Genomic DNA, 26,979 nt, shown 5'->3' on the forward strand with positions numbered 1-26,979 from the left:
CTCCACCCCACGAAAATACTGCCTCCCCCCCCCACAGGGTTTCTCTGTGTAGCCTTGACTGTTCTGGACTCCCTTTGTGGACCAGAGTGGCCTTGAACTCACAGCAAACTGCCTGCCTCTGCCTCCCAAGTGCTGGGATTAAAGGCGTGCACCACCACCACCCAGCACTAATTTTTTATTTATTTCCCGACAAGATTTCTCTGTCTTAGCCTTGGCTGTCCTGGACTCACTTTGTAGACCAGGTTGGCCTCGAACTCACAGAGATCTGCCTGCCTCAGCCTCCCTGAGTGCTGGGATTAGAGGCGCGTGCTACCCTGTAGCACACATTTATCTCTCAATCACTCAGAGCACCAAAAAAATGTAACGTGCTCAAAACTGAGCATCTGAACTCTGCCACAAAAACCACTGCAGCCATACCCTCCACCACTCAAGTGCCAATCATATGCTCACATTGGCTTACACCCTAAACCTGGAAGTTGCTTTAACTTTTCTCTGCAGTCTCCATGCCCAATTTGTCAGTAAATGCCACTGGCCCTTTTTGACCAGTTCTCACCAGGAATACTTCTACCACCAGTCCCAAGTTTGTCTTTCCCGCTGATCATATATATTATAATAGCCCTTTACCTGTTAGGATGGCTGACCTTTCTCTGAGTAGCTTTGGAAACCTCTAAGATGGCCTTCAGAGCTTTTATTTATTTATTTATTTTTACGGCCTTCAGTACCACTGTGGCTCCCTCCCTTGCCTCTTGCTCCATCCACGTCTTCCTCAATGACTTCATGTAATTCCTATAACCACCGCCCATCCATTCTCTCTCCACTTTCTACTTCCTCCTCACATGTAGTATCACGGACATACCGTGTATTCTTAGTGTATTAACTCATACAAGGGTTAAGAACTGAGTTCTTATCATGTGCCAGGCATTACGCAATAGCTCCTAATACAGCTGGAAACGGTCAAATATCCCTTATACTGGGAGTTGCAATCAGTAAATGCAGCGGGTCCGTGTAATACATATTATTACACTGTGACAATGCTAATCAGAAATAATGAAGATTTTTGTTTCTTCTCCAAAACAAGTTTTTGTATCTGTTCCCTTGTGTTCAGTGATAGTATTGTCCTAGGACGTAGGCATCAGATTTTTAAAATGAAACACAAGGCAGCTACCGTTCTCGGGCGCTTATCTTTAAGAATAATATACCTATGGGCGTAAAGGCAGCACTAATTGCACTGTTTTACATAAAAGACATTAAGTTGGGAGGCGGATACGGGAGACTTAAGTTTGAGGGGAGGGCTGAGGGTGGTGGTGGACATGATCAAAACACATGGTATACATGTATGAGATTAAGAATACTGCCGGGAATAGTGGCGCAGGCCTTTAATGCCAGCACTCACAGAGGCAGAGGCAGGCGGATCGTTAGGAGTTAGAAGCAAAGCGAGTCCTGGACAGCCAAGGCTACACAGAGAAACCCTGTCTTTGAAAAACCGAGAGAGAGTACTGCCAATTTTAAAAGCGGCTGTATCCAGGTTAGGTTCAAAGGGCAAATGGTGCAGACCTTCCGGAGCCCGTCTTCGAGTTCCTAAGTTCAAGGTGATTTCATGCATCCTGCAGCTATCACTATGCCCAGCTTCCCACGAGAGGTCAGGCGTGTTTGTCCTAGGTGCTTCCGACTCCCCGCTAACACCTGCGGCCCTGGCCGAAGCCCACACCTCCTCACCGGCCTCTCGGGCTAGGGAAGCGCGAAGCACTGACCTGTGCGTGGAGAGGAGGACCACGGCGCCCACGCACGCACACGAACCTGCCGCGGGACTCTTTGCGGAAACCCACTCCGCTCCACCCCGCTGCGGCGCAGGCGCACTGCGAGCCCTAGGCCGGGTGGCTGGGACACGTGATCGCCAGAACACGTGACCGCTCCGCGATTTCCTCCCCCCCCTCCACTTCCCCCCTCCCGCTGGACCGCCCAGCGCCTCCGGTGCTCTTCGGCTTCCGCTCGCGTAGCCGGAAGGCTCTTGCATGCCGTGCTCTGTCCCTGGCCTGGACACCAAATAAAGTTTCTGAATTCAAAAACGCTTTTTTCCTTTTATTATTTATTTATATATATATATTTAAAGCCCCAACTCTCCTTTTCTAGACGACGGTTGAGTTCCGAGCGACGCCGGCGTGTGGCGCGTGGTGCCGGCGAGATGGCCGAGTCCCCGGAGTTTCTCACCGCTCAGGACGTGGGGTACGTCTTGCTTTTTTTTCCTGTGCACTTCTGAGTAAAAGACAGGTTTGCTGGGGAAGCTGTGGGCGGATGGTGGTGGTGGTGGGGGCGCCTGATTCTGAGGCTGAGACTTGGGTGGGAGGGAGCCGCCGGCACATATTCCCAGCGCTCGAGAAGCTGAGGCAGGAGGACTGCTGCGAGTTAAGGCCAGCTTGTGGTAATAGTGGGTTCGAGCCCACCCAGGGAAACATTAGGGACAGCGCTGCGGGGGCTAAAAATTAGGACTCATACCTACTGAGATGTTTGTATTCCTGATATGGGTCAAACTAACACTCTTAGAAATTTTAAAAATATCTTAAGTTTGTGTGCGTGCCCATGCCGCTATACGCGGCAGAGAGGTCAGACAACAGCTCTATGGAGTTGGTTTTCTTCTTTCACCTCAGAGTTCTCAGGTGGCCAGATTTATCAAGTGCCTTTACCCACTGAGCCATCTCTCTGGCTCCTAAAATATCACAGAAGTAGCTCACTAGTGGAAGCCTTTAATTCTCATATTTGGAATTTCCCCCATACATAACACTTCTCATGAAGCTTATGTTAGGTACAATAGAGTATAACCAAAGCCACTAATAGCAAAATAGAAGAGTTATATATTGTAATTAAAGTTACTAAAGACTTAACAAATTGTTGACTGCTGGAATTTTCCCACTTGCAATGTTTTTAAACTGGTCAAGTGCCCTTGTGAGCAAACCTGTGGATAAAGAGGAATTACGGTATGCTTGGCTTTGAAGATCTAGTTGTAAGTAAAAGCAAAAATAGTATAATATCTATTTGTCTTGGTTAAATAGCCAATCTTTTTTTTTTTTTTTTTAATTTGTTTTTTTTTTTTTTTTTTTTTTTTTTTTTTTTGACACAGCTATTGAGTTCTATAGTAGAGAATGTTCTTGAACTCCAGATACTCCTGCCTCAAGTGATAGCATCACAGAGGCAAGCCATCACACCAGGCTCCACCATTGAATTTCAAATACTTCATTTATTTAGTTTTTTTGTTGTTGTTGTTTGTTTTTTGTTTTGGTTTTTCGAGACAGGGTTTTTCTGTATAACACCTCTGGCTGGAACTCCCTCTATAGCCCAGCCTGACCTTGAACTCACGGAGATCCACCTGCCTCTGCCTCCCAAGTGCTGGGATTAAAGGTGGGCACCACCACTGCCCAGCCTTATTTTGGTTTTTTGAGACACGGTTTCTTTGTGTAGCCCTAGATGTTCTGGAATTCACTTTGTAGAGCAGGCTGGCCTTGAACTCTTGAGATCATCCTGCCTCTGCCTCCTGGATTAAAGGTGTGTGCCACCACACCTGCCAGTAAACCTATGTGTGTGGGGAGGGTGGCTCTTACATGTGACATCACCTAGTAGTGGAGGTCAGAGGACAATTTGAGTAGGGAGTTGCCTTCCTCCTTCATGTGGGTTCTGGAGATGGAGCTCAGGTGGTCATACGTGATGGCCGAGCGTCTTCTCCTACTGAGCCATCTCAGCAGCCTTTGGAATAGTTTCAGGATACCGAGATGTAGCCTTCATGGTGCTATCATTACACTGGGTTTCTCCCTGTAGTCCTGGAACTCACTCTGAAGACAGCGTGGCCTTGAACTCATAGAGATCAACCTGCCTCTGCCCCAGTGCTGGGATTAACGGCGCTATCTTTATTTTCTTATGAAAAACTACATCCGGGTGTGGTAGCGTACACTTTTAATCCCAGCACTCGGGAGGCAGAGGCAGGCGGGTCGCTAAGTTCGAGGCCAGCCTGGCCTACAAAGTGAGTCCAGGACAGCCAAGGGCTACATAGAGAAACTCTGTCTTGAAAAACCAAAAAAGATAGAAAGATAGACAGACAGACTATGCCACTCTGTTTTGTCCTGTGCTGGAGCTTCATCTGCAAGAGAGTGCTCTACCTCGGAGCTATAGTCCCCGTCCATATTCCTGTATAAAGCAAATAGAACTGCTTTACCTTTAGCAGTTGTATGCAAAGGAATTTCCATCCAATTGAAATGTTCCAGAAGCTAAAACTGGGCACGACTTCTAATGTTAAAGCTTCTGAGTGATGTTTCATATACTACTCTTTCCTAGGTCCTTTGCCTATCTTTCCATGAAGGACAGAACACCACAGATCTTAACCAAGGCTATTGATACATTGCACCGGCATAAAAGTGAATTTTTTGAAAAACATGGAGAGGTAAGAATTATGTCTTAGCTTGAATTTTGTGTTAATTCTTTACAAGAATAACAATATTTGTATAAGGGTTCAGCTCTCAGGGAAAGATTTGTATCCGTGGCTGGGTGCCTTTAATCATAGCACTTGGGAGGGCAGAGGCAGGTGGACCTCTGCGTTTGAGGCCAGCCTGGTCTACAAAGTGAATACCAGGACAGCCAGGGCTAACCAGAGAAACCCTGTCTCAAAGAAAACCCAAACCCGAACCAAAACCAAAATAATACTGGTGTCTGGCACAGATCCTTACCTGCTTTTCTGTGTGCTAAGGTAGTGCCGCAGCGTCTGGTTTGAGAGTGCTGCGTGCAAACATAGTCTCACAGGCCTACTGGTCTTCTTGCCTTGTTTTCTGTTGTTAGTGATGATGCTGGTGGCTTCTCTGAAGGGCCTTTTAGGGTCAGACCACCTGTGTTACAGCACTTGTATTACTGAGTTGAGCTCTTGAGTCCCTCAAGGGCAAAGCTCACCGTGCCATTAAATACATGAAAGATGAGGTGCGCTAAGACTTTAAAAGCCACTTGCCTGCTTAAGTTAGACAGGGGGTTGGGGAGAATCGGAGTAATTGTCCTTATAATCTTTGGATTGTGCAGTGGGCTGCAGAAGGCTGTGCACACTACGCCTGTGCCTTCTTTTCTTTTGAGACAAGGTGGAATACGGAGGTCACTCAGTGTAATACTGAAATCTCCCAGATCGAGAGACCCCAAAAAGACCACCAGGACTCGATACCGATGAAATAAACACAGGGTCCTGTATTATGGGGCTCAGAGCTTCGGATCACAACCCTTCCTGAGGCAGCAGGATAGGAGAGTGACCCCGAGCCTCAAGAGCTTCAAGGGAAGTGGGGGTTGTGGCTCCCAGGAGTGTTGATCTTCAGGCAGGTTGGGTGGAGGCTGGGTCTGGAGGCAAAGGCTTTTTTATCTCAGGAACATTGGGATCTAATTGTATGTAATCGCTCTGGTGGAGTTTCTGGGGACTGCTGGCAGGTGTCATTCCCAGAACACAGGGAGAAGGGTCACCTAGGGGGCAAGTTCTCACACAGACCATTATTAATTGCAGAGTATATATTACATATAGAATATGGCATTGATTTTGCCCTTACAAAGGTTTAGAGTGTCTAAAGATTTTGAATGCTTGAATTACAGGTGTGGGCCGCCACATACAGATTGTACACGAGAGTCAACACAAGGCTGTGCCCTGCCCTTCTCTACCCTCCTCCCCCCCCCCCCCCCACCCCACCCCCATCCTCTCCTTTTCACCCAGGGCTTCCGCATGGTAGGCATGTTCTTTACCAACTGAGCTGCATGCCACGTCCTATATACATGTTGAAATAGATTTAGAGCAGTGCTTAGTGGAATTATTTTTGGTTTGGTTTGGTTTGGTTTTTTGAGACGGGGCTTCTTTTTTTGTAGCCCTGGCTGTTCTGGAACTCACTTGGTAGACGAGGCTGGCCTCAAACTCACAAGCGATCCACTTGCCTCTGGAGTGCTGAGACTGAAGGCATGTGCCACCACTTCCTGGCTGTAGTGATTTTTTTTCTTTTTTATCTTTTTTTAAAGATTTATTTATTATGTATACAGTGTGTATTAGATCACATTATAGATGGTTGTGAGCCACCATGTGGTTGCTGGGAGTTGAACTCAGGACCTCTGGAAGAGCAGTCAGTGCTCTTAACCACTGAGCCATCTCTCCAGCCCTAGTGATTTTTTTCTTTCTCCTCAAGATAGGGTTTTTCTGTGTTGCCTTGGCTATCCTACACTCGCTTTGTGGACCAGGCTGGCCTCGAAGTCACAGAGATCTGCCTGCTTCTGTCTCCCAAGTGCTAAAGGCATGCATCACCGCTCTCTGGCTGTAGTGATTCTTTGTTGGGATATTTTGACTGTAAAGAATTATATTCCTTTCTTTTTAAAAACATTTATTTACTTCTTTTATGTGTATGTGTATTCATGTGTATGGGAGTTTGATCTCTATGTATGTCTGTGTACCACATACATGCAGTGATTGTGGAGGTCAGAAGAGAGCATCAGATCCCCAGGAACTGGAGTTACAGAGGATTTTGTGTGTGTGAGGGAACCGAACCCAGGTCTTCAGCCAGAACAATGAGTGCTAACACCTGAGCCACCTCTCCAGCCCTGTGATTGTGTTTATTCCTGAACAAACTCTGCTATAGTACAACCCTGTCCCGTTTCACTGTGCTGGGGGCAGGCCATTCTTAAAACAGGGGTCTGAATAGTGACAGCTCTTGGTGGCCTTCCTGTCGCCTCTTAAGGGCTCCCATACATTTAGCCTCTCCTTTGGCTCTATGAGCAATACCATGTCCTCAAGGGAACCATGTCCGCCATGTGGTTCTCCAAAGCCCACCCCCCTAGACTACATACGTGGGTAGATGTTGAGTCTCTTGGGGATGGCACCAGGCCTTACTTATCTGTCTCTGACTTTGGACACAGTGTCTGGCACACACAAGACTGAAAGTGTTTGAACTGGAGCGAAACAAGATAAGAAACAGGTATTGATGCAGATATTTATTCTTGGCTCTTACAAGAAGATGCTACGTACAACTGTCCAAGTCTCAGCTGGGGCCCGGGTGTGATGGTGCATGGGTTTAATCCCTGTGCTTGAGAGGCAGACATCGGTGGATCTGTGAGTTCAAGGCTAGTCTGGGCGACATTGTGAATTCCACGTCAGCCAGCACTATACACTGCTGTCTCCAAGCAGACAGACAAAATCTCAATTATAGCTTATCCTTATGACAGGGGTTTCTCCGTGTAGCCCTGGCTGTCCTGGACTTTGTAGACCCGGTTGGCCTCAAACTCACAGGGATCCATCTCCCTCTGCCTCCCTGAGTGCTAGGGTTAAAGGCATGTGCTACCATGCCCAGTGTATGTATAAGTCGTCCTTAAATAATCAGTTCAAATGAAAGACCTTAGAGCAGAGACTTGGAATGGGAGTGCTTGGAGGGACGGCTCACTAATACGAGCACTTGCTCCATAAGCCTGAGGCCTGGGGTTTGCATCCCAACAGCCTCATAGCAAGCCTGGTGTCCTGCAAAACCCTGTAATCCCAACTCTGGCCGGGCATGTGCTTAGGATGCCAGTCCTGGGTTCAGTCTCCTGTGTACCACAGACACTCAAAAATGTGCGCATTAGGGTGTGGGAGTAGTATGGTTGAGTGCTTGCCAAGCATGCATAAAGTACTGGGTTCCGGTCTAAGCAGAGGGGGAAGAGAATAAGGGTAGACTGGCAAGGTGATGGGATTGAAACACAGTAGAGACTTCCCTAATAGACACCCTAGGTTGAGCTTGACGATCGTTTCCTCCTCCATGTAACCCAGACTGGCCTCACGCTCTATCCAGCCCATGCTAAAAGTGCTGGGATTACAGGAGCACCCCTCCCTGCCTCAGCTGTGTCTTGTTTTCACAAGGCTTGTATCGCTCAGATGTGGCGTTAAGGCACTGTATCGTGATCACATCGAGTGTCTCCTCTGATGAGTACAGGGTCGTGATGTCTGCCACTAACTGGGGACTTAGGAGGGAGCAAGGATACAGACTGGAGAGCTGCCGGGAGGAACTCAGGAAGTCAGGCTTCCTTCTAGTCACACCACTGGAAGGTGTGCGAGTGGAAAAGTACAAGGGGACTGGTAGTGGGCCCCTTCCATCTGCTTTGGCCAGCCTCCTGAAAATGCAGAGGCCAGGACTTAGAAAACAAGAAAGAAAGGTCATTAAGGCATGCTGAGGCTAAGATAAGATCTGTGTAAAAAAAGAAAAAAGGTCTGTGTAATGCTTGTGCAACGTGTAGGTTTAAAACACTATTTTTCTTTCTTCACTTTAGGTCTATAAAGCTATGCTACCCTGAAGGAATATGCACACATGTGTACACCCACAAACACAGCCAAGATTTTTGTCCTTTTGTCCTTTCACAGGAGGGTGTTGAAGCTGAAAAGAAAGCCATTTCTCTTCTTTCTAAGTTACGGAATGAACTGCAGACAGATAAAGCGATTGTCCCCCTGGTTGATAAATGCGATGACACCGACATATGGAATCAACACCTGGAATATCAGCGGAGTCTTTTAAATGACAGCACTGGGGAGCTGCGCTGGTTCTTCTCCCCCTGGCTGTTTGCAGAGTGCTACATGTATCGGAGGATTCACGAAGCCATGGTCCAGAGGCAAGTTTACATCTAGTAGATCATGAGTGCTTATGTAAGTGACGGTTGTCAGGGGCTGGCAAGATGGCTCAGCAGGTAAGGGGCTTGCTGCCAAGATAGAAGGACACGCATAGGAGAGACCTGAATGCTGAAAGTTGTCCTTTGATCTGACCATCCTAGGCGTACATGTCGTGTGTGCGCCCTCGATAAATAAATAAATGTAATTCAGCAGTGAGTAACAATACTGTTGGACATTTCCACAAATTACTGAGTAATATGACCTTACTACAGACTGTGTGTGGGGGGGAGGGGCACACACGCCGTGCGCGCACATGGAGATCGGAGGACAGCTTTCACAGACACCAGTTCTCTTGTTATATCTTCTCACCCAGCCTTACAGATTCTTACAAGAAGACTTCTGCAGTAAAAACAAATTGAGCTTACTGAAGAATAAAATGTTAATTTGAAATGATTGCATAAATTTGAGATGGAGCTGCACGTCTTTAATCACAACACTTGAGGGCCAGAGGCAGGCACATCTCTGAGTTCGAGGCCAGCCTGGTCTACATAATGAGTTCCAGGTCAGCCACGGGGACACAGTGATGCCCTGCCTCTAAAAAAAAAAAAAGAAAAAGAAAAAAGAAACAAAGGAACAAAGCAAGCAAATGCTTTGTAACAAGCGTGCTTAGTTACTTTTCACATTGTGGCTGAGGTAGGCGTGCGGACCGTGGGCAGCTGGTCACATTGGCAGTCAGGGCAGTGTGAGAGCTGGAGCCTAGCTCGGCTCTCCTTTTTGTGCAGCCCTGGGAATGGTGCAGCCCACGTTTAGAATGGGTCTAGGCCTGATCTCATCCCAAGGCCCTGCTCAGGGATTTGCCTCCAAGCTGCTTCTGCATCCTTAAGTGGGCAATCCATGTAAACCACTACAAATGATGTATCAGAGCTCATTCTGTCAGAGAAGGACTCCTAGTTTTAAAGATCTATTGATTTGTATGCGTATATATGCACTACTATTTGCATGTGTATACACTACTTACACATATGTGTGTGTGTATACACTACTTGCATATGTGTGTGTGTATGTGTGCATGTGCTCTGTTTGTGTGCAGGTGCCCGCAGAGGCTTGACAGTGTCAGATACCTGGGAACTGGAGTTATAGGAGCTTGTAAGTCACCTTGTGTGCTGGGAACAGAACCTGGGTGTTCTGGAAGAATAGTGCTCGTAACTACTTAACTATTTCTCTAGCCCTGGTAATTTGTTTTTAATGGCTAGATTAGAGAAAAATATAAACGTCATATATTCCAAACAAACCCCTTTCATAAATTGTTTTGTTTTCAAGACAGGGTTTTTCTGTTCTGGGTAGTCTTGGCTGTCCTAGACTTGCTTTGTAGACCAGGGTGGCCTTGAACTCCCACAGTGCTGGGATTGCAGTCATGTGCCACCGCACCCAACAAACACTCCTTACGGTTTTATTTGGGTTTTTTGTTTTGTTTTGTTTTTGGTTTTTTGAGACAGGGTTTCTCTGTGTAGCCTTGGCTGGCCTGGACCTGCTTTGTAGACTAGCCTGGCCTCGAACTCACAGCGATCCACCTGCCTCTGCCTCCCGAGTGCTGGGATTATAGGCGTGGGCCACCATGCTCTCCTTAAGTTTTTTAATCACAATGTTTTTATTCAGCTTGATTGTGGTCTATTCTGCTGACATTTTTTGAGTGACTTTTGCTTGTTGCCAAGAGAGCCACACGGTCCCTTGACAGGGTGTTTAATAGTATGCCACAGGTTCTGAAGAAAGCTCCCAAAGAGGAGTTGCAAAGTGCTTGTCGCAGTGACTGTGCCCTGGAGTAGAGGTGTGTCTTCTCACACTGGTGCTGTGGCTTTGGCCTGTAATCCCTGCACTCCCAAAATTGAGGTCTAGGCCAGTCTGGGCTACAGAGTGAGAACGTGTCCCCAAAACAAAATCAAACAAGCAAAACTTATACATTGTTTTTATCCTGACTGCAAACACAGTTAATCAGGATATCTTTTCAAGTCCTTAATGGCTGTCATATTAGCACTTAATCTTGTTAGTTATTTTTTCAAGTAACTTCTTGTGAAGCTGATAAAGCCATAACACAAACCAGTAATCTGAGAGTAAAATTTGAGAGCCTCCAAGTCTGTGCATGGATGATCCATTTGTCATTCTGCTGGTACTTAGAAGAGGATTGATCGTGTTTTCCTCAAGTACTCTCTTGGTGATCACTGTGGTATTCAGAGGTTGTGTTTACTATCCATTGTATCAGGAGCCCTTCATGTGGGGTATGGAAGGAGGTGACCTTGTAGTCTTGTCTCCCCGCTCCCATTTGTCTCTGGTGGGTAAATGATTATGAACACAGTCACTATATAACTACTAGTTGGTTTCAGTAAAATCGTTTATTTGAGTTTCAGTTTTGCTTTTTTTTTTTTTTTTTTTTTTTTTTTTTTTTTTTGAGAGAGGGTCTCACTATGTGGCCCTGGTTGCCCTGGAATGCACATCAGGCTAGCTTGAACTCAAAGGGAGCCCCCTGCCTCTGCCTCTGGTGTACCAGGATTAAAGGCGTGCACCACCAGCTCAGGAGATTGATGTCTGGTCTCTGTCACTGCAGTTCCTGATGCTTTCTTCCAGTTAGGGAACTGTGGTCACCTAAGCAAGGGGTTGTTTGTTTTTGTAAAAGGTAAGGACTCACTTAATGGTTTTGGGTGTTTTTTTCCTCTCGCCTCAGTCCACCAATCCATGACTTTGATGTATTTAAAGAAAGCAAAGACTCGAACTTCTTTGAGTCCCAGGAATCCATCGACGCTCTGTGTCTGCATTTGCAGCAGCTGAGACCAGTCAGAGAGCTCAGTGAGAAGCAGCTGAAGGAGGAGTTTCTCAGACTTCTGCAGGTAAACACTGCTGCCTCGTCCGAAGGACGTTTATAGCCAGTCTTCAAGTAGTATATACAAATATATATTATTTTATATTACACAAAAAAATGGCCACCTGTGCTGCCCAAAATCCGTAGTTTGGCTTGCTTGCTTTCTCTCTTTCTCTCTTTCTTTCTCTTTCTTTCTTTCTTTCTTTCTTTCTTTCTTTCTTTCTTTCTTTCTTTCTTTCTTTCTTTCTTTCTTTCTTTCACGTTTTGAGACAGAGTCATACTCTGCCGCCCAAACTGGCCTGTAATTGTAGTGTGGGCTGACCTCAAAACTCACAGCAGTCCTTCTGCCTTAGCCTCGTACATGCTGGGATTACAGGGGAGTCACCGTTCTCAGCCTAACACTTGTGCTGGTGACCTGAGGTAGGCTGAAGGGCGTGTGCAGGCCAGAAGACACCACTGCAGCTGGAGACCACTCCTGAGCCTTGCAAGCTGTAGGAAAGGGTGCCTTGGGCAGATTATTGACTTTTTATTTTTCCTTTTATTTATGAGGTGCATGCTTGCCATGGTGCACATGTAGAGGCTCTTCTTTTACCATGTGGGGTATAGGGCCTGCACCCAGGTCATCAGGCTTGGTGGCAAAAGCAGAGCCATCTTGTCAGCCTCACCTTAGATTTGTTTGTTTGTTTGTTTGTTTTTATTTTTCAAGACAGGGTTTCTCTGTGTAGTCTTGGCTGCCCTGGACTTGCTTTGTAGACCAGACTGGCCTCAACCTCACAGTGATTCACCTGCCTCTGCCTCCTGAGTGCTGGGAGGGATCCACCACCACTGCCCGGCTGCCACTTTAGCTTTTTTGTTTGTTTGGTTGGTTTTTTGAGACAGGGTTTCTCTGTGTAGACCAGGCTGGCCTTGGACTTGCAGAGGTCCACCTTCTCTGCCTCCTGAGTGCTGGGGTTATAGACTCCCACTTTAGATTTTTTTCCCCCACTTTAGATTTTATTTAACCCTTCTGCCTTTAAAAAAAATCTGGAGAGATGGCTCACCTATTGTGCCACTGTTTTTCTATTGTTGAAAATGATAGCTGAGTGTGGTGGTGTACACCTTTAATCCCAGCAATTGAAGGCAGAGGCGTGTGGATTGCAGTGAGTTCAAGGCTAGCCAGGACTGTATAGTGAAAATCAGTTTCAGAAAAAAATCCATATAAGTGAAAGTAGTGTCTCTGGGTAATACTTATTTGTGTATGAGTGGGTGAGTGTGTATGTGTGTGCCTGGAAACTAGAAAAAGAACCAGATCGCTCAGAGCTGGGGTCACGTGTTTGGGGACTCTGGGCTTGGTATGTGAGTGCTGGGGATTGAACTCGGTCCTCCTGATTACACAGCTAGTGCTCTTAGCTGCTGAGCCATCCCTGTAGTCCCTTGAGTGATTTCTTTAAACAAAGTGTTATTGGAAGACAGTCGTACATTTCCATGTTGTCTCTAGCCACTCTGCCTCTTCCCCTAGTGCTGGTTGTCACAGAGGCCATGTGGCCCGTGCTATTTTGCAGTGATCCTGGGGTTGGACTCAGGCCCTCCAGTGTGCCAGGAAAACGCGGGGACCCTGAGCTCCATTCCAGCCACTTTACAGAGTTTGAACACGGGTCTGACTTACAGTCCTGGACATGGGATTTTGTACCTTAAAAAACAGATTTACATTATTTCCTGGAAAATAGCATTGAGCACTGCTTCATGTACAGCTAAATAGCAAACAAACGGCTACACTGAGGCTATGGCTACATCACCTTCAAGGTCTTGAGATGTCTGGGGCCATGTGTTCCTCCCAAGGCTGTTTGATCAGCACAAAGAAATGCACAATTGGAGATGTGGAAGATAAAGGGACTTGGCTTTTTCTCGTGGTTTCCAGTCAGCTGTATTCCTCTCTCACAGCATGTGACAGTGTCTTTACATCTGTGTCTCTCCATTACTAATGTAGATGCTAATATTACTGTTCATATATTCACCAAGTTACCACTGTCTTACCTTATTAAATATGATGTCATGTGACTATATTCTGTGTTAGAGTAGATTTGCTGGGCATCTTAAGAATTTTATAGATACAGGGTGAATATTTTGGGTGGCTTCCTGTACAGTGGCGTTTCTGTTTGTTATGTAAAAGAGTAATGGCCTTTTTCTTTTCTTTTTTTCTTCAGATTTCCCTCTGGGGGAATAAGTGTGATTTGTCTCTGTCAGGGGGAGAAAGTAGTTCTCAGAAGACCAATGTTATAAATTCTTTGGAAGACTTAAAGCCATTCATTTTGATAAATGATACAGAATTTCTTTGGGCATTGCTCAGTAAATGCAAGAAAACAGCAGCACCACCAGTAGTCAGAGTAGACATTGTTCTGGATAATTCTGGATTTGAGCTTCTTACAGACTTAGTCCTCGCAGACTTCTTGTTATCCTCTGAGCTAGCTACTGAGATTCATTTTCACGGGAAAACTATTCCATGGTTTGTGTCTGATGTCACTGTGCGTGACTTTAGTTGGATAGTTGACCATGTGAAGGACAGTAATCAGAAGGCCACATCCGCCTGTGGGGCTGCCTGGGACAACTATGTTAAGTCAGGGAGATGGATTTACCACGATCATATATTTTGGACTCTGCCTCACCCATACTGTGTGATGCCCCAGGTCGCCCCTGACCTGTATGCTGAACTGCAGAAGGCATGCCTTGTTTTATTCAAGGGGGATTTGAACTACAGGAAACTGATGAGTGACAGAAAATGGGAGTTTACCTTTCCATTCCATCAGGCCCTGAGTGGCTTCCACCCTGCACCCCTGTGCAGCATAAGAACCTTAAAGTGTGAGCTTCAGGTTGGCCTGCAGCCTGGCCAGGCTGAGCAGCTCACAGCTTCAGATCCCGGCTGGCTGACCACCGGCAGGTATGGAATCTTCCAATATGATGGTCCACGTTGACTCTGCGCATGAGTTCCTGGCTGGATAGGCCCAGAAAAAGAACGCATGGATTCAAGTCCTGGCTTCTCATCAGCAGGGGAGCCCCGTTGCCAAGTTAAGTGTATTCTTTCAAGTGGTTTTAATGAACTCATTTTTAATTTCAAAGAATGCAAAATATAAGGGAATTCTTGTTTTTAAGTTACTTAACCCTAGGGCTTTTTTTTCTTTCTTAATGAGAATGATTATTTAATATGCTAAGAAGCCTACGTATTATTTAACTTAGTTTTGGCTCTTGACTTATGGCCCAGTGAACACATGCCTTGTACACACTCTGCAGGGAGGCATGTCTGTGCTGCTTGAACACAGAGACAGAATTACCTCAGTCCTGAACCACACAGCCTGCTCTCTTGCACGCATCTAAGTTTTAAAAGTTTCTTGCATGGATTTGTATTTTGATTGACCTTTGACATGGGTCAAAGCACAAACTGAACATCGCGAAACAAACGGTACAGTAGCTTTTCCATCCTCCTTAGATTTCCTGGTTGATGTCGCCACCACGGTGGCGTCCTGATGAGCAGAGTGGCAGAAGGACAAGTCAGACCGGAGGATCCGCTCTGCATGGGTCTAGATCCTGCCACTCTGGCCTCAGGCTTCTGTCACACCGTGGATAGTCCTTCGCTTCAAATGTCACAGTCTGCACATTCTTGTAGTTTGTTTAGAAACAAATTGGAAATAAAACCTGGAACTGTTTTCTTGTACTGGAATTAAAAAATTGCATTTTACTGAGAAATCTGACTGGTTTTTATTTTCTTTTGGGACAACTGAAGAGTAGATGAAAAATGAGACCTGCACGATACACACTGTATTTTAACTGTTACCTGGCGTTGTTTGAGACAATGCGATGTGAGTGTGGTTGTTCCCTGCTCTTTTTTTTTTTTTTCCTTTCTTTCTTTCTTTTTTTTTTTAGACAGGGTTCCTCTGTATAGCTTTGGCTGTCCTGGACTTGCTTTGTAGACCAGGCTGGCCTTGAACTCACAGTGATCCACCTGCCTCTGCCTCCCGAGTGCTGGGATTAAAAGCGTGCACCACCATGCCCGGCACTGACCCTGTTCTTGTTCAGTCTTGCAGATCTTTCAGGATATTTAAAGCCATCTGGGATGTGCTGCTTCCACATTCACATGTCTGTTTGAAGCAGTAAATGGCTGAAATGCTCGGGAGATGGTGACTGTGCAGAACCTGCATTTAGAACATGGGTGTGTGCGGATTGCCCCATGGTGAGTACCATACACCGCACACATTGCAGAGCACTGTTGTGGCAGCCCCCTGCCCTGTGGTTGGTTAAGAACTTGGCATTGTAGTGTTTTTGAAAGTGGGTCAGCCTCACCCCTGCAAGGGGGAGCAAGAAGCAAGTCAGCAAGCAAAGGGGCCACCTGAGAGAGGATCCCGGGCGCTTAGCAGGAGGCTGCCTTCCTGTGTGTTTGCCACTTGGTTAGTTTCATTGTTTGTTGGGGACAGGGTCCCTATGTGGCCCTGGTTGTCCTGGAACTTACTCTAGAGCAGGCTGGCCTCAAACTCAGATCTGCCTGCCTCTGCTTCCGTAGTGTTGGTTCTACAGTATGTGCCACCATTCCTGGCGAGGTCTAGAACTTACCTGTAATACAGGCTCGTCTCAAATTCATTGTCCTATGGCCCCAGCCTTCCAGGTGCTCGGATTGCAGGTATGTGCTGATATCCCCACTCACCATTTGATTTTTAAAAAAGAGGTTTATTGACATAATCCAATATGAGTCATTTGAAGTATGCAGTATTTTAGTATACTCACAACCTTGTGTACACGTCTTTACAACTGACTTCAGAATATTTGTCACCACTGATAACTACTAATCTTTTTGCTTTTGTGTATGTAATTACATATTCTGGGCATTTAATATTGATGGAATAATAAAGGGGCCTTTTGTGATTGGCGGCTTCTTTTAAAGGACCCTAAGTTGTAGCGTGTCACCTCCCTTTTGACAGTTGAATAGCACTCCATTATATAGATGATATCACATTTATCTGTTTGTTTGTTTCTCCCTTGTTCTATTTTAATGTGCTTGTTTTAAGATAGAGTCTTACATTGCCCAAGTTGGCCTTGAATTTGCTATGTAGCCAATGATGCAAATTAGTGATCTCTGAGCTTCCACCTTCCAAATTCTGGGGTTACAGTCATGGGCTGGCTTAGGCTTTCCATTTTCTCACACAGGAGTGCTGTTGCTATGACTACTGATGCACAGATGCTGGTGTTTCATGTTTTCAGGTCTTCTGGCTACAGACCTAAGTAGAAGTGCTGGAGCTGGAACATATAGTGGCTTGAATGCCTTGATTGGCAGCTGCTTCGTATTTCCTTCACAGTGCATCAGGGCTCTGGTTGCCCCACATCCTTGTTAGCACTCGGCATATCCATGGTACTAGGCTTTGATCAAATTATGGGCTTACTATTTTTTTTTTTTTAAGATTTATTTATTATTTATACAGTACCTGCCTGCACATGTGCCTGCACGCCACAAGAGGGCACCAGATCTCATGGATGGCTGAGCCACCATGTGGTTGCTGGGAATTGAACTGAGGACCTCTGGAAGAGCAGTCAGTGCTCTTAGCCTCTGAGCCATCTCTCCAGCCCTAGGCTTACGGTTTTTGTAACTTATTTGGGTCATAAGTTAGAGGTGAGTCTCAACTATAGGTAACGTTCCAGGTCAGCCCTCACTAAGAAGTGAGACCCTGTCTCAAAAAATTGGGCCAGAAAAGTCTCTTCCTAGATAAAAGATAGGTAAATTATTTTCCGCCAGTCTCCAGGTTATCCTTTTTACTTTTTTTTTTTTTTTTTTTTAAGGATTGTATAGCTCAGCTTGGCTTGGCATTGGCTGAGCCGTAGCTCGGGGCTATGGCCTCAAACTTTCACTCCTCTCGCTTCATCCTCTAGAGTACTGAAATTACAATCCATCTGTCTGTCTGTCTGTCTGTCCATCTGTCTGTCTGCTATTATAAATACACATACCAAGTTGACCTGTACGTGGAGACACACACACACACAGGGGGGGGTGGAGAGAGGACTAAGAAAGGATTGAAGATTCTCTAGAGTTTAGAAACTCCTGAAGACTGAGGAAAAGTTTAAGGAGCAAGGAAAAAAATCTGTAGTTGACCGAACTGGACAGAAACTGGCACCAGGTATGTGAGGAATTGCTGAGATGGACCTGACCGTGATGGTCTGAGGGTGCTGGGTGTACTGGAGAAGCTTCTGGAATGATGAGCTAGAAGTGCTCAGAGCTTAATGAGCTGTTGTGGGAACATCAAATTGAAGATAAGACCAGAAAAGTCAGGCCAGGCGTGGTGGTGCGCACCTTTAACCCCCCCCTGAGGAGGCAGAGGCACCTAACAATGCATGAGCTAACAGGAGCCGGTCAGGCACAGTTCCTCAGGCAGTGGAGCCCTCTGCCCGAGACTGAGGAGCATTCTGAAGCTGACAGGCGGCAGGCACACTGACTAGTCATTCAACCACTTGTCTGACCAAAACCAGCTTAGAGAGGAAGGGTTTGTCTGGCTTTCAAGCCCCACCCATCATCAAGGCAGAGCCCAGGCAGGAACATGGAGGCAGGAACTGAAGCAGACGCCTTAGAGAAATGCTGCTTCCTGGTTCGCTCTGCTGGTGCAATCAACTTGCTTTTTTATACCACTCAGGAGCACCTGCCAAGTGGTGGTGCCACCTCCAATGGGCTGGCGCTCCCAAACCAATCAAAACAATATCCCACAGACGTGTCTGCAGGCCAACTAGATGGAGGCGACTTCTCCATTGAGGTTCTCTCTTTGCAGTATGTCAAGTTGACAACCAAGATTGGCCATCACAAGTCAAACCCCTTGTCAACTTGACACAAACACAACAGCCAATGCTAAGTCATAACCTTTCTTTGTCCCCCTAGACCTCATGTTAATATCACAGCATAAGACACAGTCTGACCTTTAAAAGTCGCACCATAGTGAAAAAGGCTTCTTGTATGAGACAGGGTCTCTCTAGACAACTCTGGCTGTCCTGGAACTCATTATGTGTACCACTGTGCTTGTTTTGTTGTTCTAGCTTTTGTTGCTTTTTGTTTTTCTTTTCTTTCTTTTTTTGTTTTTTGTTTGTTTTCAAGACAGGATTTCTTTGTGTAGCCTTGCCTGTTCTGGACTCGCTTTGTAGACCAGGCTGGCCTTGAACTCAAAGCGATCCACCTGCCTCTGCCTCCTGAGTGCTGGGATTAAAGTGAATACCACCATGCCAGGATGCTTTTTGTTTTTTCAAGACAGGGCTTCTTTGTCCAGGCTACACAGAGAAACCCTGTCTCAAAAAACCAAAACCAACCAACCAAACAAACAAAGCCTTCTTATCCCCAAAGGGAAACCCAGGGCATAAAAACAATCACATTTAAGCAAAAACCAGAGTCCAGCAGTGTGCTTACAAGTGTGCCTCGGTGTCTAACACTTGGCCGTCAGGGTCTAGGCACCAGAGGGCTTGAGCAGCCCACCTCTCTTAACTCTTCCTTCTACATGATTCAGTTTATCTAGACAGGGTTTCCTCCTGTAGCCTTAGCTGTTCTAGACTTACTTTGTAGACCAGGCTAGCCCTGCTTTTGCTTCTTGATGCATCACACGTTCTTGCACAGTGTGTTGACTATCACCTCACTCCATTTTTTAGACTTGACATGAAATAAACAAGGCAATTAGTTCATAACGAATATGCTCCTGACAGGTTGGCCAAAGCTCTTGCACATTTCCTGGGATGGCCACGGCCTGTGTCTTTTGGTGGCTTTAACTCTGCTGGAATTCAGTACAAAGTTTAGGCACAAGGGGGAGATCCATTAGCACAGCAGAGTGAGTGGCTGATTGTACATAGAGATCTCAGGGAGAAAAGCGAGTCAAACAGGCTTTTCATTCTTGACTGCAAGAAGTTTTGAGTTTTCCACTTGAAAAGTCTACAGCAGCAACTCCTAAAGTGTGTTCAAGAGGGTCAGCAGGGAGCATTCAAATGGGATGAGTCAGGGGGGTCATCCATATTTTCTGTATCCTCTAACTAAGGTGTAGTATTTCCTTCAACAGTGAGTGTATGGCACAGACCTCACCATTAGCAGTGCCCATGTCTCCTTAGATCACAGTTTCCTGAAACACCCATCCTTCAATGCCGAGTCCTTACCATGGCTCAGTCAGAACCAGAGAGCCTTTTTTTTGTGGTTGTTGATTATTTAAGTAATTTATTCAGATTACATCCTGATTGTTAGCCCCTCACTAGTATCTTCCCATTCCCCCCTCTCTCCCTTTCACCCTATTCCCCTCCCCTAGGCCTGTGATCCACCATATGATCACAGCCTATCAAGTCTCATCTGAATAACCTATTTCCCTTTTCCTCTGAGTGCCACCAGGCCTCCCCACCAAGGGGAACTGGTCAAATGGCGGGCACCAGTGTTCATGTCAGAGTCAGTTCCTGCTCTCCACACAACTGTGGAGAATGTGCTGTCCATTGGCTAGTTCTGAATAGGGGGTCTAGGTTTACTGCATGCATTGTCCTTGGTTGGTACATAGAACCATTCTTAAGTTGATTTAAAGCTTTTATACATTTTATTTGGAGGAGTCCTAATTACTCTACAAAAACAGCTAAATATAGCCAGTTTTATTTTTGCCACCTTTTATCTCCCCACTTCCTTTCTTTCCTTTTCATGAAGTTGTTGAAAGGACCAGCTTTTTGAAAATCTTTGTTTCTATGTTTTGGTGTTAAGGCTAGAAACCCAGGTTTTGCTCACACAAGGCACAGAATGTGCCAGTGAGCCAAGTCTCCAGCCCCTCCCACTTTCAGGCATCAAGGAGATGAATTTTAGTGTGATTTTTCTATCTAAAATCTCAATATAAATGCTTTCCTCAGTGCCTTCAAACGAATCCTTAAAATAAAAGATTCTTTTTAAAGATTTGTTTATGTATACAGTGTAACACCTGCAGGCCACAAGAGGGCACCAGATCTCAGTAGAGATGGTTGTAAGCCACCATGTTTCTGGGAATTAAACTCAGGGCCTTTGGAAGAGCAGCCAGTGCTCTTAACCTCTGAGCCCTCCAGCCCAAATGAAAGATCTTTATGTACAAATATAGACTACGTCATTAGGGTGTTTAACCTTGCATGGCCTGGAGCTCTCTGTGTAGCTCTGGATGGCTTTAAGATTGCAGCAGTATACCTGTCTCTGTCTCCCAAGTACTAGGATTAAAGGTGTGTGCTACTAAACCTAGCCTAAGATTTGTTTATTTAACTGAAAAAGCCAAGCATGATGGTAAATTTCTGTCACCTTTTCATTTGGGAGGCTGGAGCAGGAGGATAGCCATGACTGGGCCACATAGCAAGATCTTGTCTAAAAAAAGAAAAAAAGAAAAAAGTGAAAAGGAGTCCCCACATAGGGGTCTGTCTCTCTCTTTCTCCCCCACCCCCCTCTCTCTTTTGGTTTTTCAAGACATGGTTTCTCTGTGTAGCCTTGACCTGGACTCACTTTGTAGACCAGGCAGGGCCTTGAACTCACAGTGATCCACCTGCCTCTGCCTCCCGAGTGCTGGGATTAAAGGTGTGCACTACCATGCCCAGCCCCATAGTCTGTATTTTCTTTCTTTCTTTCTTTCTTTCTTTCTTTCTTTTTTTTTTTTAAGATTTATTTATTATGTATACAGCATTCTGCCTACATACCAGAAGAGGGCACCAGATCTCGTTATAGATGGTTGTGAGCCACCATGTGGTTGCTGGGAGTTGAACTCATGACCTTTGGGAGAGCAGGTAGTGCTCTTAACCTCTGAGCCATCGCTCCAGCCCCATAGTCTGTATTTTCAATGAGTAAATATACTCATGATCGCAATGTGAGGCAGGGTTCTGAATGTAAGCTATACTATGAGTTCCAAATACATTGTAGCCTCCCAAGTTCCACGGTCCAGATCCATGGTGGGCAGGCAGAGGCTGTTTCTTGGCGAAGGCAGTTAGCGTCGCATGGCACATTCGAGTTCTGAAATTTTTACCATGGGCTGAGCACCGCACAAGATGAAAGCTACCTTCTCTGGGATCATCAGTGCAGAAAGCACCAACACGAGCAACTCCGACAACAAGAAGACACGTCTCATGTTTCAGGCCACAAGCAGCTGGGAGCCAGAGAGTAAGAAAAAGGAGGTGACCTAGGGGGAGCAGATGGACGCAGTTTGACAAAGGTGATCTCGCTCAGTCTTCTATCCAAAGGGCTGCTAGTAAAATCTGTTTTTGCTTTCTTGGCAAAATCCAAATGTTTGCTCACATAAATGATCACAGTTCTGGCCTTGACTTTGACAACATCACGAACAAAATGTTTAAAATGAAATGTGACAGAGGAGACCCTATTCTGTTGTCCTCTCTCCGGTTGTCAAGCAGAATCTTGGCTTGAGCTGCTCACGCCTCCGTTACTGTGGTCTTGGAAAAGAAACTTGATTGTTATCACGATGGGCTCTGACTCAGAGTTGAGCACTTGGGCAAGGATTCAAGTCCCATCCTGCTGCTAATTAACAGTGCCCTTTCAGACAGATCATAGAGTCTAAGTGTTCAATCGGTTTGTGTCATGCACGAATGGAACAATGCTATTTACCCTTTTTGTTTGAAAGTTGATGCTTTTTGAAATTCTGCATCCCTTTTCCCTCTTGGTGCCATTTTTCTTTCTTCTGTGAGGCGGCATGATGGTTGGTGTTGCTCACGTCTCAGAAGTTAGGGCCTTAGGAGACATGTGGGCAGGTCTGTCGAGGATTATCTTGATTACTTTAGTTGGCGTCGGAAGAGCAGCCAGCCCATTTACGGACTGTTTACTGTTCTAGTCGCCAGTAGGACCTGGGAGAATGAGACGGACTAACGTCTTATGCAATAGCCAACTTTATTCAGAGCTTCAGAAGAGTCACATGAGTAAAGTGTACGATCCCAAGGACAAGCTGCATGTGGCAAAACCACGTTCTTCCATAGAGGTGTATAAACAATTAACACTAGTCAGATGTAATGAATAATCTAAAGTAAACTCACTCCTGTCTGATACACCTGGGAGGGGCATGGAAGCACAACCCAAGAACAGTTCTGTGTTTTTGAAGAAACTGAGGTCTCAGGATCCTTCCTTCCTTCCTTTCTTTCTTTTTGGTTTTTCGAAACAAGGTTTCTCTGTGTAGCCCTGGCTGTCCTGGATTCACTTAGTAGACCAGGCTGGCCTCCAACCCACAGTGATCCACCTGCCTCTGCCTCCCTGAGTGCTAGGATTAAAGAAAGGCATGCGCCACCATGCCTGGCTTTGTCTTGGTTTCTTCAGGGAGAAAGGTTACAACAGCGCACCATTCTGCATTGGTGCAGACATGTCGGTGATTGGCTGCTATGCCTGCCTCCTCCACCGTGGTGAACTATAGTAGAGTGGTGAGCTGTTGTCACCTTTTTCCTTAATTTGCCTTCTCAGAACATTTTATCACAGCAACAGGAAAATAAACTGAGACACATCCATGCCAGGCAGCTTAGAAGGATCTGGTACAAAGTGGTCTGGAAGCTTAGCAATTGGAGAAATTTAAAATGGCTCGGTAAGTCATTAGCTGGGCAAGGTGGTGTACACATCTTTAGCCCCAGTACTCAGGAGGGAGAGGTAGGAGGCCAAAGAGAGAGAGAGAAAGAGAGAGACAGAGACAGAGAAGAGAGAGAGACAGAAACAAACAGAGAAGAGAGAGAGAGAGACAGAGAGAGGAGAGACAGAGACAGAGAGAGGACAGAGACAGACACAGAGAATTCAAGGCCAGCCTTGTCTACAAAGCAGATTTTGTGATAACCAGGGGTACACAGTGAAAACCCTATCTGAAACAAAGATAAATCATGAGGGAGTAATTTGAAATTTCTCTTTCCGTCCTTTGAAGGTTTCCACACATAGAAGTAGTGTTTTTTCTCTATTTTACGAACAAGAGAACACACTCAGAGAATACAAAAATTGTTTTTAATGTGACATTTAAAATTGGGTTTAGAGTGTAGTTCTGTGAAGTTCAACTTACGGACATGTAAACACCACCGTAATAATGATGCAAAACAGGCCGGGTATGGCGCACACCTTTAGTCCCAGCATTCAGGGAGGCAGAGGCAGGTGGATTTCTGTAAGTTTGAGGCCAGCATGACCTACAAAGTGAGTCCAGGACAGCCAAGGCTACACAGAGAGACCTTGGAGAGAGAGACAGACAGACAGACAGAGAAGAGACAGAGACAGAGAGACAGAGACACAGAGAGAAGAGAGAGACAGGAAAGAGAGAGACAGAGACAGGAGAGAGAGGAGACAGAGACAGAGGAGAGAGACAGACACAGAGAAAAGACAGAGACAGAGGGAGACACAGAGAAGAGAGACATAGACAGAAGAAAGAGACAAAGAGGAGAGAGAGACAGACACAGAGAGAAGAGAGACACAGAGAGAGACAGAGACACACACACAGAGAGAGAGGCAATACAGTTCCATAACTCCTGGCTTGCTGTGCGCTGGTTTACAGTGCCCGGCTCCTACTTCTACTTCTCCTTTTTGGTCTCCCATCTATCATTTCAAGTGCTCTCCACAAATGTTTTTGTAGCCCTGGTTGGCCTGGAACTCTCTAAGTAGATCAGGGTGGCTTTGAACTCACGGGCTGTCCTTCTGCCTCCATCTCCCAAGCACTGGGATTACAGGCACGATGCCACCATGCCCAGTATGGCTTTGTCCTTTTCAGACTGTCTCACATAAACGGAACCAGACACTATAGGCCTTTGAATGGCTTCTTCTACTCAGCATAAAATCTTCTTAACATACTCTGATTGATGAGATAGCCAGACATTGCTAAGAAGTCACATAGCCTCCAGGAGCACAGGCCTGCCTCTCCAGGCACTGGGCAATCCCAGTTAGAGTCACGCAGCCATACACAGAATTCCTCTAGAAGCCTTTAAAAGAGCCTGTGATCTCCTCCTGGGGTGGGAGTGGGGGCACCGCCATTTTGGATGGATGGCGACCCCGCATGCAGGCTGTTTTTGCAGAATTAACGCTCTTGGTCTTTACATACTGTTTGAGTCTAGGGTCCTTCCTTCAGTGATTTCGGACCCTTCCGTTGATATAACTGTACCGTTTAAGGCGTGCTCCCTAGGATTCCTGGGATTTCCTTACAAGGTCAAGGGGCCAGACACAGAGCTGAAGGCACATCTCCAAGTCGCACATCAACCAAGGCAGCCACAATACAGTCTGCTTTTTCTGTTTGATTCCCTGTGACATTTCATCAGGGTAAAGTGCTGAACGTTGTTACATGGTCAAACACTTTCTGTGTGAGGAATGAAGCCTTCTCCCACGGACAGAATCTACCTCCGGCTTCACAGCAAACTGGGCAGAGAATCTAGCCCTAGGTGGAGACATGTCATTGCCTTTTCCCCTAAGAATTAATCCAGGCACAGTCCCCTGCTTCTGGTTTAGGAGTCCCATATGAAGAACAAGCTGCACAGCTGTAGAGGGCCTAGGTCTGTCCCTAACATGCTCTCTGGCAGTTCAGTCTCTGTGATTCTGTAAGGTTTTTTTTTTTTTTCTTTCTTTCTTTCTTTTTTTTTTTTTTTTTTTTTCGAGACAGGGTCTCTCTGTGTAGCCTTGACTGTCCTGGACTCACTTTGTAGACCACGCTGGCCTCGAACTCACAGTGATCCGCCTGCCTCTGCCTCCCGAGTGCTGGGACTAAAGGCCTCTCCTTTTCTGAGGAGAAGGGGAGGAGAGGTGAATTGTGGGAAAGTGAGGTGAGAGAGAGGGGCTGGGAGAAGAGGAGGGAGGGGAAGCTGCCATCAGGATGTACAGTACATAAATAGCTTAATTAAAGAAAAGAATTAAGGGCTGGAGAGATGGCTCAGAGGTTAAGAGCACTGGCTGCTCTTCCAGAGGTCCTGAGTTCAATTCCCAGCAACCACATGGTGGCTCACGACCATCTACAGTGAGATCTGGTGCCCTTTTCTGGTGTGCAGGCACACATACAGGCAGAACACTGTATATGTCATAAATAAATATGTAATTAATAAAAAGAATTAGCTACAGAGCTGTGGTGGCACACACCTTTAATTCCAGCACCCTGTGAGGTCAGCTTCTTAAGTCAGCCCACTTTTCTGAACGAGTCACATAAGCATAACCTCTGTTCTCTTATTTTATTGGTTTTGTTTCATTTTTCTTTTTTTTTTCCCCCCACATTTTTATTGGAGGGCAGCAGGGAAGGGGCCTTTTCGATCAACAAGAGTAGTCACAGGTTTTTCAGCCATCCCAAGCTTGGGCCCTGAGGGTCCTGGGGGTGGCTGGGGATATCAGGCATGTTCCCATCATCTCACACAGGCACTGGGTAGTTGTAGGGTGTAGCCTGGTTTATTATTTATGCATACTTGGTGTAGGGGCTGATCATGAGCATAATTATAGCGAGGCCCCAGACAGAGAAGGACACCACCAGCACTGGCTCCTTCACCCAGGCATTCTTGAGGAAGGTGAAGATTCTTCTGGCCATCTTGGTGTTGGAGGCAACCTTGCTTCATTTTCCGAGACAGGGTTTCTCTGTGTAGCCTTGGCTGTCCTGGACTTGCTTTGTAGACCAGGCTGGCCTCGAACTCACAATGATCCATCTGCCTCTGCCTCCCCCGAGTCTTCTTTCTCTTTTTCAAGCATGCTTTATTCGACACTTTGGACTTCCTCAAGATTTCTCTAACGCCTGTCCCCCACTCTTTCTGCCATGTGTCTTACCTCCATTGCTGAACACATCAGCCTAACTCAAACAGCATGGTTTTCTCTCGTCTCTTTTCCATCTTCCTCTTTGGGACAGTTGCTAAGATTTATAGCTTGCATGCGTGCTCTGGGTTTTTCTTTTTAAGCTGTAGTAAAGTTTTCCTTCAGCTTTCTTCTGAGTCTGTTCTTAATTTTTCTTTTTAAGTGAGCCTAAGAGCCCTTTCAAAGGGGACCTCAATTTCTCTGCTAACATGAAGCGGTCCCACTGGAACCCTAAAACATTTCTGGGAACAGCATGTCATTGTTCTGTCTTCCCTTAAAAGAGTTAAGGTGAATGCTAGCACTTTCAGACTCGGTTCACAAAGGCTATCTAAAACCTTGGAAAATGCAACTGCACATAATGGGGGTCAATGCATCTGTTTTTGTTTGTTTTTTTGAGACAAGGTTTCTCTGTGTAGCCTTGGCTGTCCTGGACCCACTTGGTAGAGCAGGCTGGCCTGGAACTCACAGCGATCTGCTTGCCTATGCTGGAATTAAAGCCATGTGCCACCATGCCTGGCTCAAATGAACCTCTTTTTAAAACTGTATTATTTTATGTATATGAGGGCTTTTCCTGCAGGTACCTGTGAAGTGTGTGTGTGTGTACACGTACAGGCCCTGCAGAGGCCAGAAAAGGGTATTAGATCTCCTGGAACTAGAGTTACAGAACGTTAGCTGCATTGTGGATGCTGGGAACTGAACCCAGGTCTACTGCAAAAGCACCCAGTGTTCCTTTTTGTTGTTTGTTTTTTGAGACAGGGTTCCTCTGTGTAGCCCTAGATGTCCTGG

General features: G+C 46.0%; 1 protein-coding gene and 1 pseudogene across 1 annotated transcript; one reads left to right on the plus strand and one right to left on the minus strand.

The window, feature by feature from the left end:
- Positions 1-2,083: 2,083 nt before the first annotated feature.
- Positions 2,084-14,451, plus strand: Armt1 (acidic residue methyltransferase 1). The gene is made up of 5 exons (XM_051164396.1): positions 2,084-2,223; positions 4,321-4,426; positions 8,375-8,619; positions 11,334-11,496; positions 13,652-14,451. Exons 1-5 carry the CDS (start codon positions 2,183-2,185, stop codon positions 14,414-14,416), a joined length of 1,320 nt encoding a protein of 439 aa, XP_051020353.1. The 5' UTR covers positions 2,084-2,182; the 3' UTR covers positions 14,417-14,451.
- An 11,230-nt stretch (positions 14,452-25,681) lies between these two features.
- LOC127205134 (NADH dehydrogenase [ubiquinone] 1 alpha subcomplex subunit 3-like) lies at positions 25,682-25,936 on the minus strand (annotated as a pseudogene).
- Positions 25,937-26,979: the final 1,043 nt, after the last annotated feature.

The sequence above is a fragment of the Acomys russatus genome, chromosome 21 (assembly GCF_903995435.1).
Source record: "Acomys russatus chromosome 21, mAcoRus1.1, whole genome shotgun sequence".
Classification (NCBI taxonomy): Eukaryota; Metazoa; Chordata; class Mammalia; order Rodentia; family Muridae; genus Acomys; species Acomys russatus.

What these genes read in the sequence shown, in the direction of transcription:
- Armt1 (XM_051164396.1), top strand. Translation starts at nt 2,183, where the DNA reads ATGGCCGAGTCCCCGGAGTTTCTCACCGCTCAGGACGTGGG. An exon ending in CTCACCGCTCAGGACGTGGG is followed by an intron (nt 2,224 to 4,320) that starts GTACGTCTTGCT and finishes ACTCTTTCCTAG; the next exon opens with GTCCTTTGCCTATCTTTCCA. An exon ending in TTTTTGAAAAACATGGAGAG is followed by an intron (nt 4,427 to 8,374) that starts GTAAGAATTATG and finishes GTCCTTTCACAG; the next exon opens with GAGGGTGTTGAAGCTGAAAA.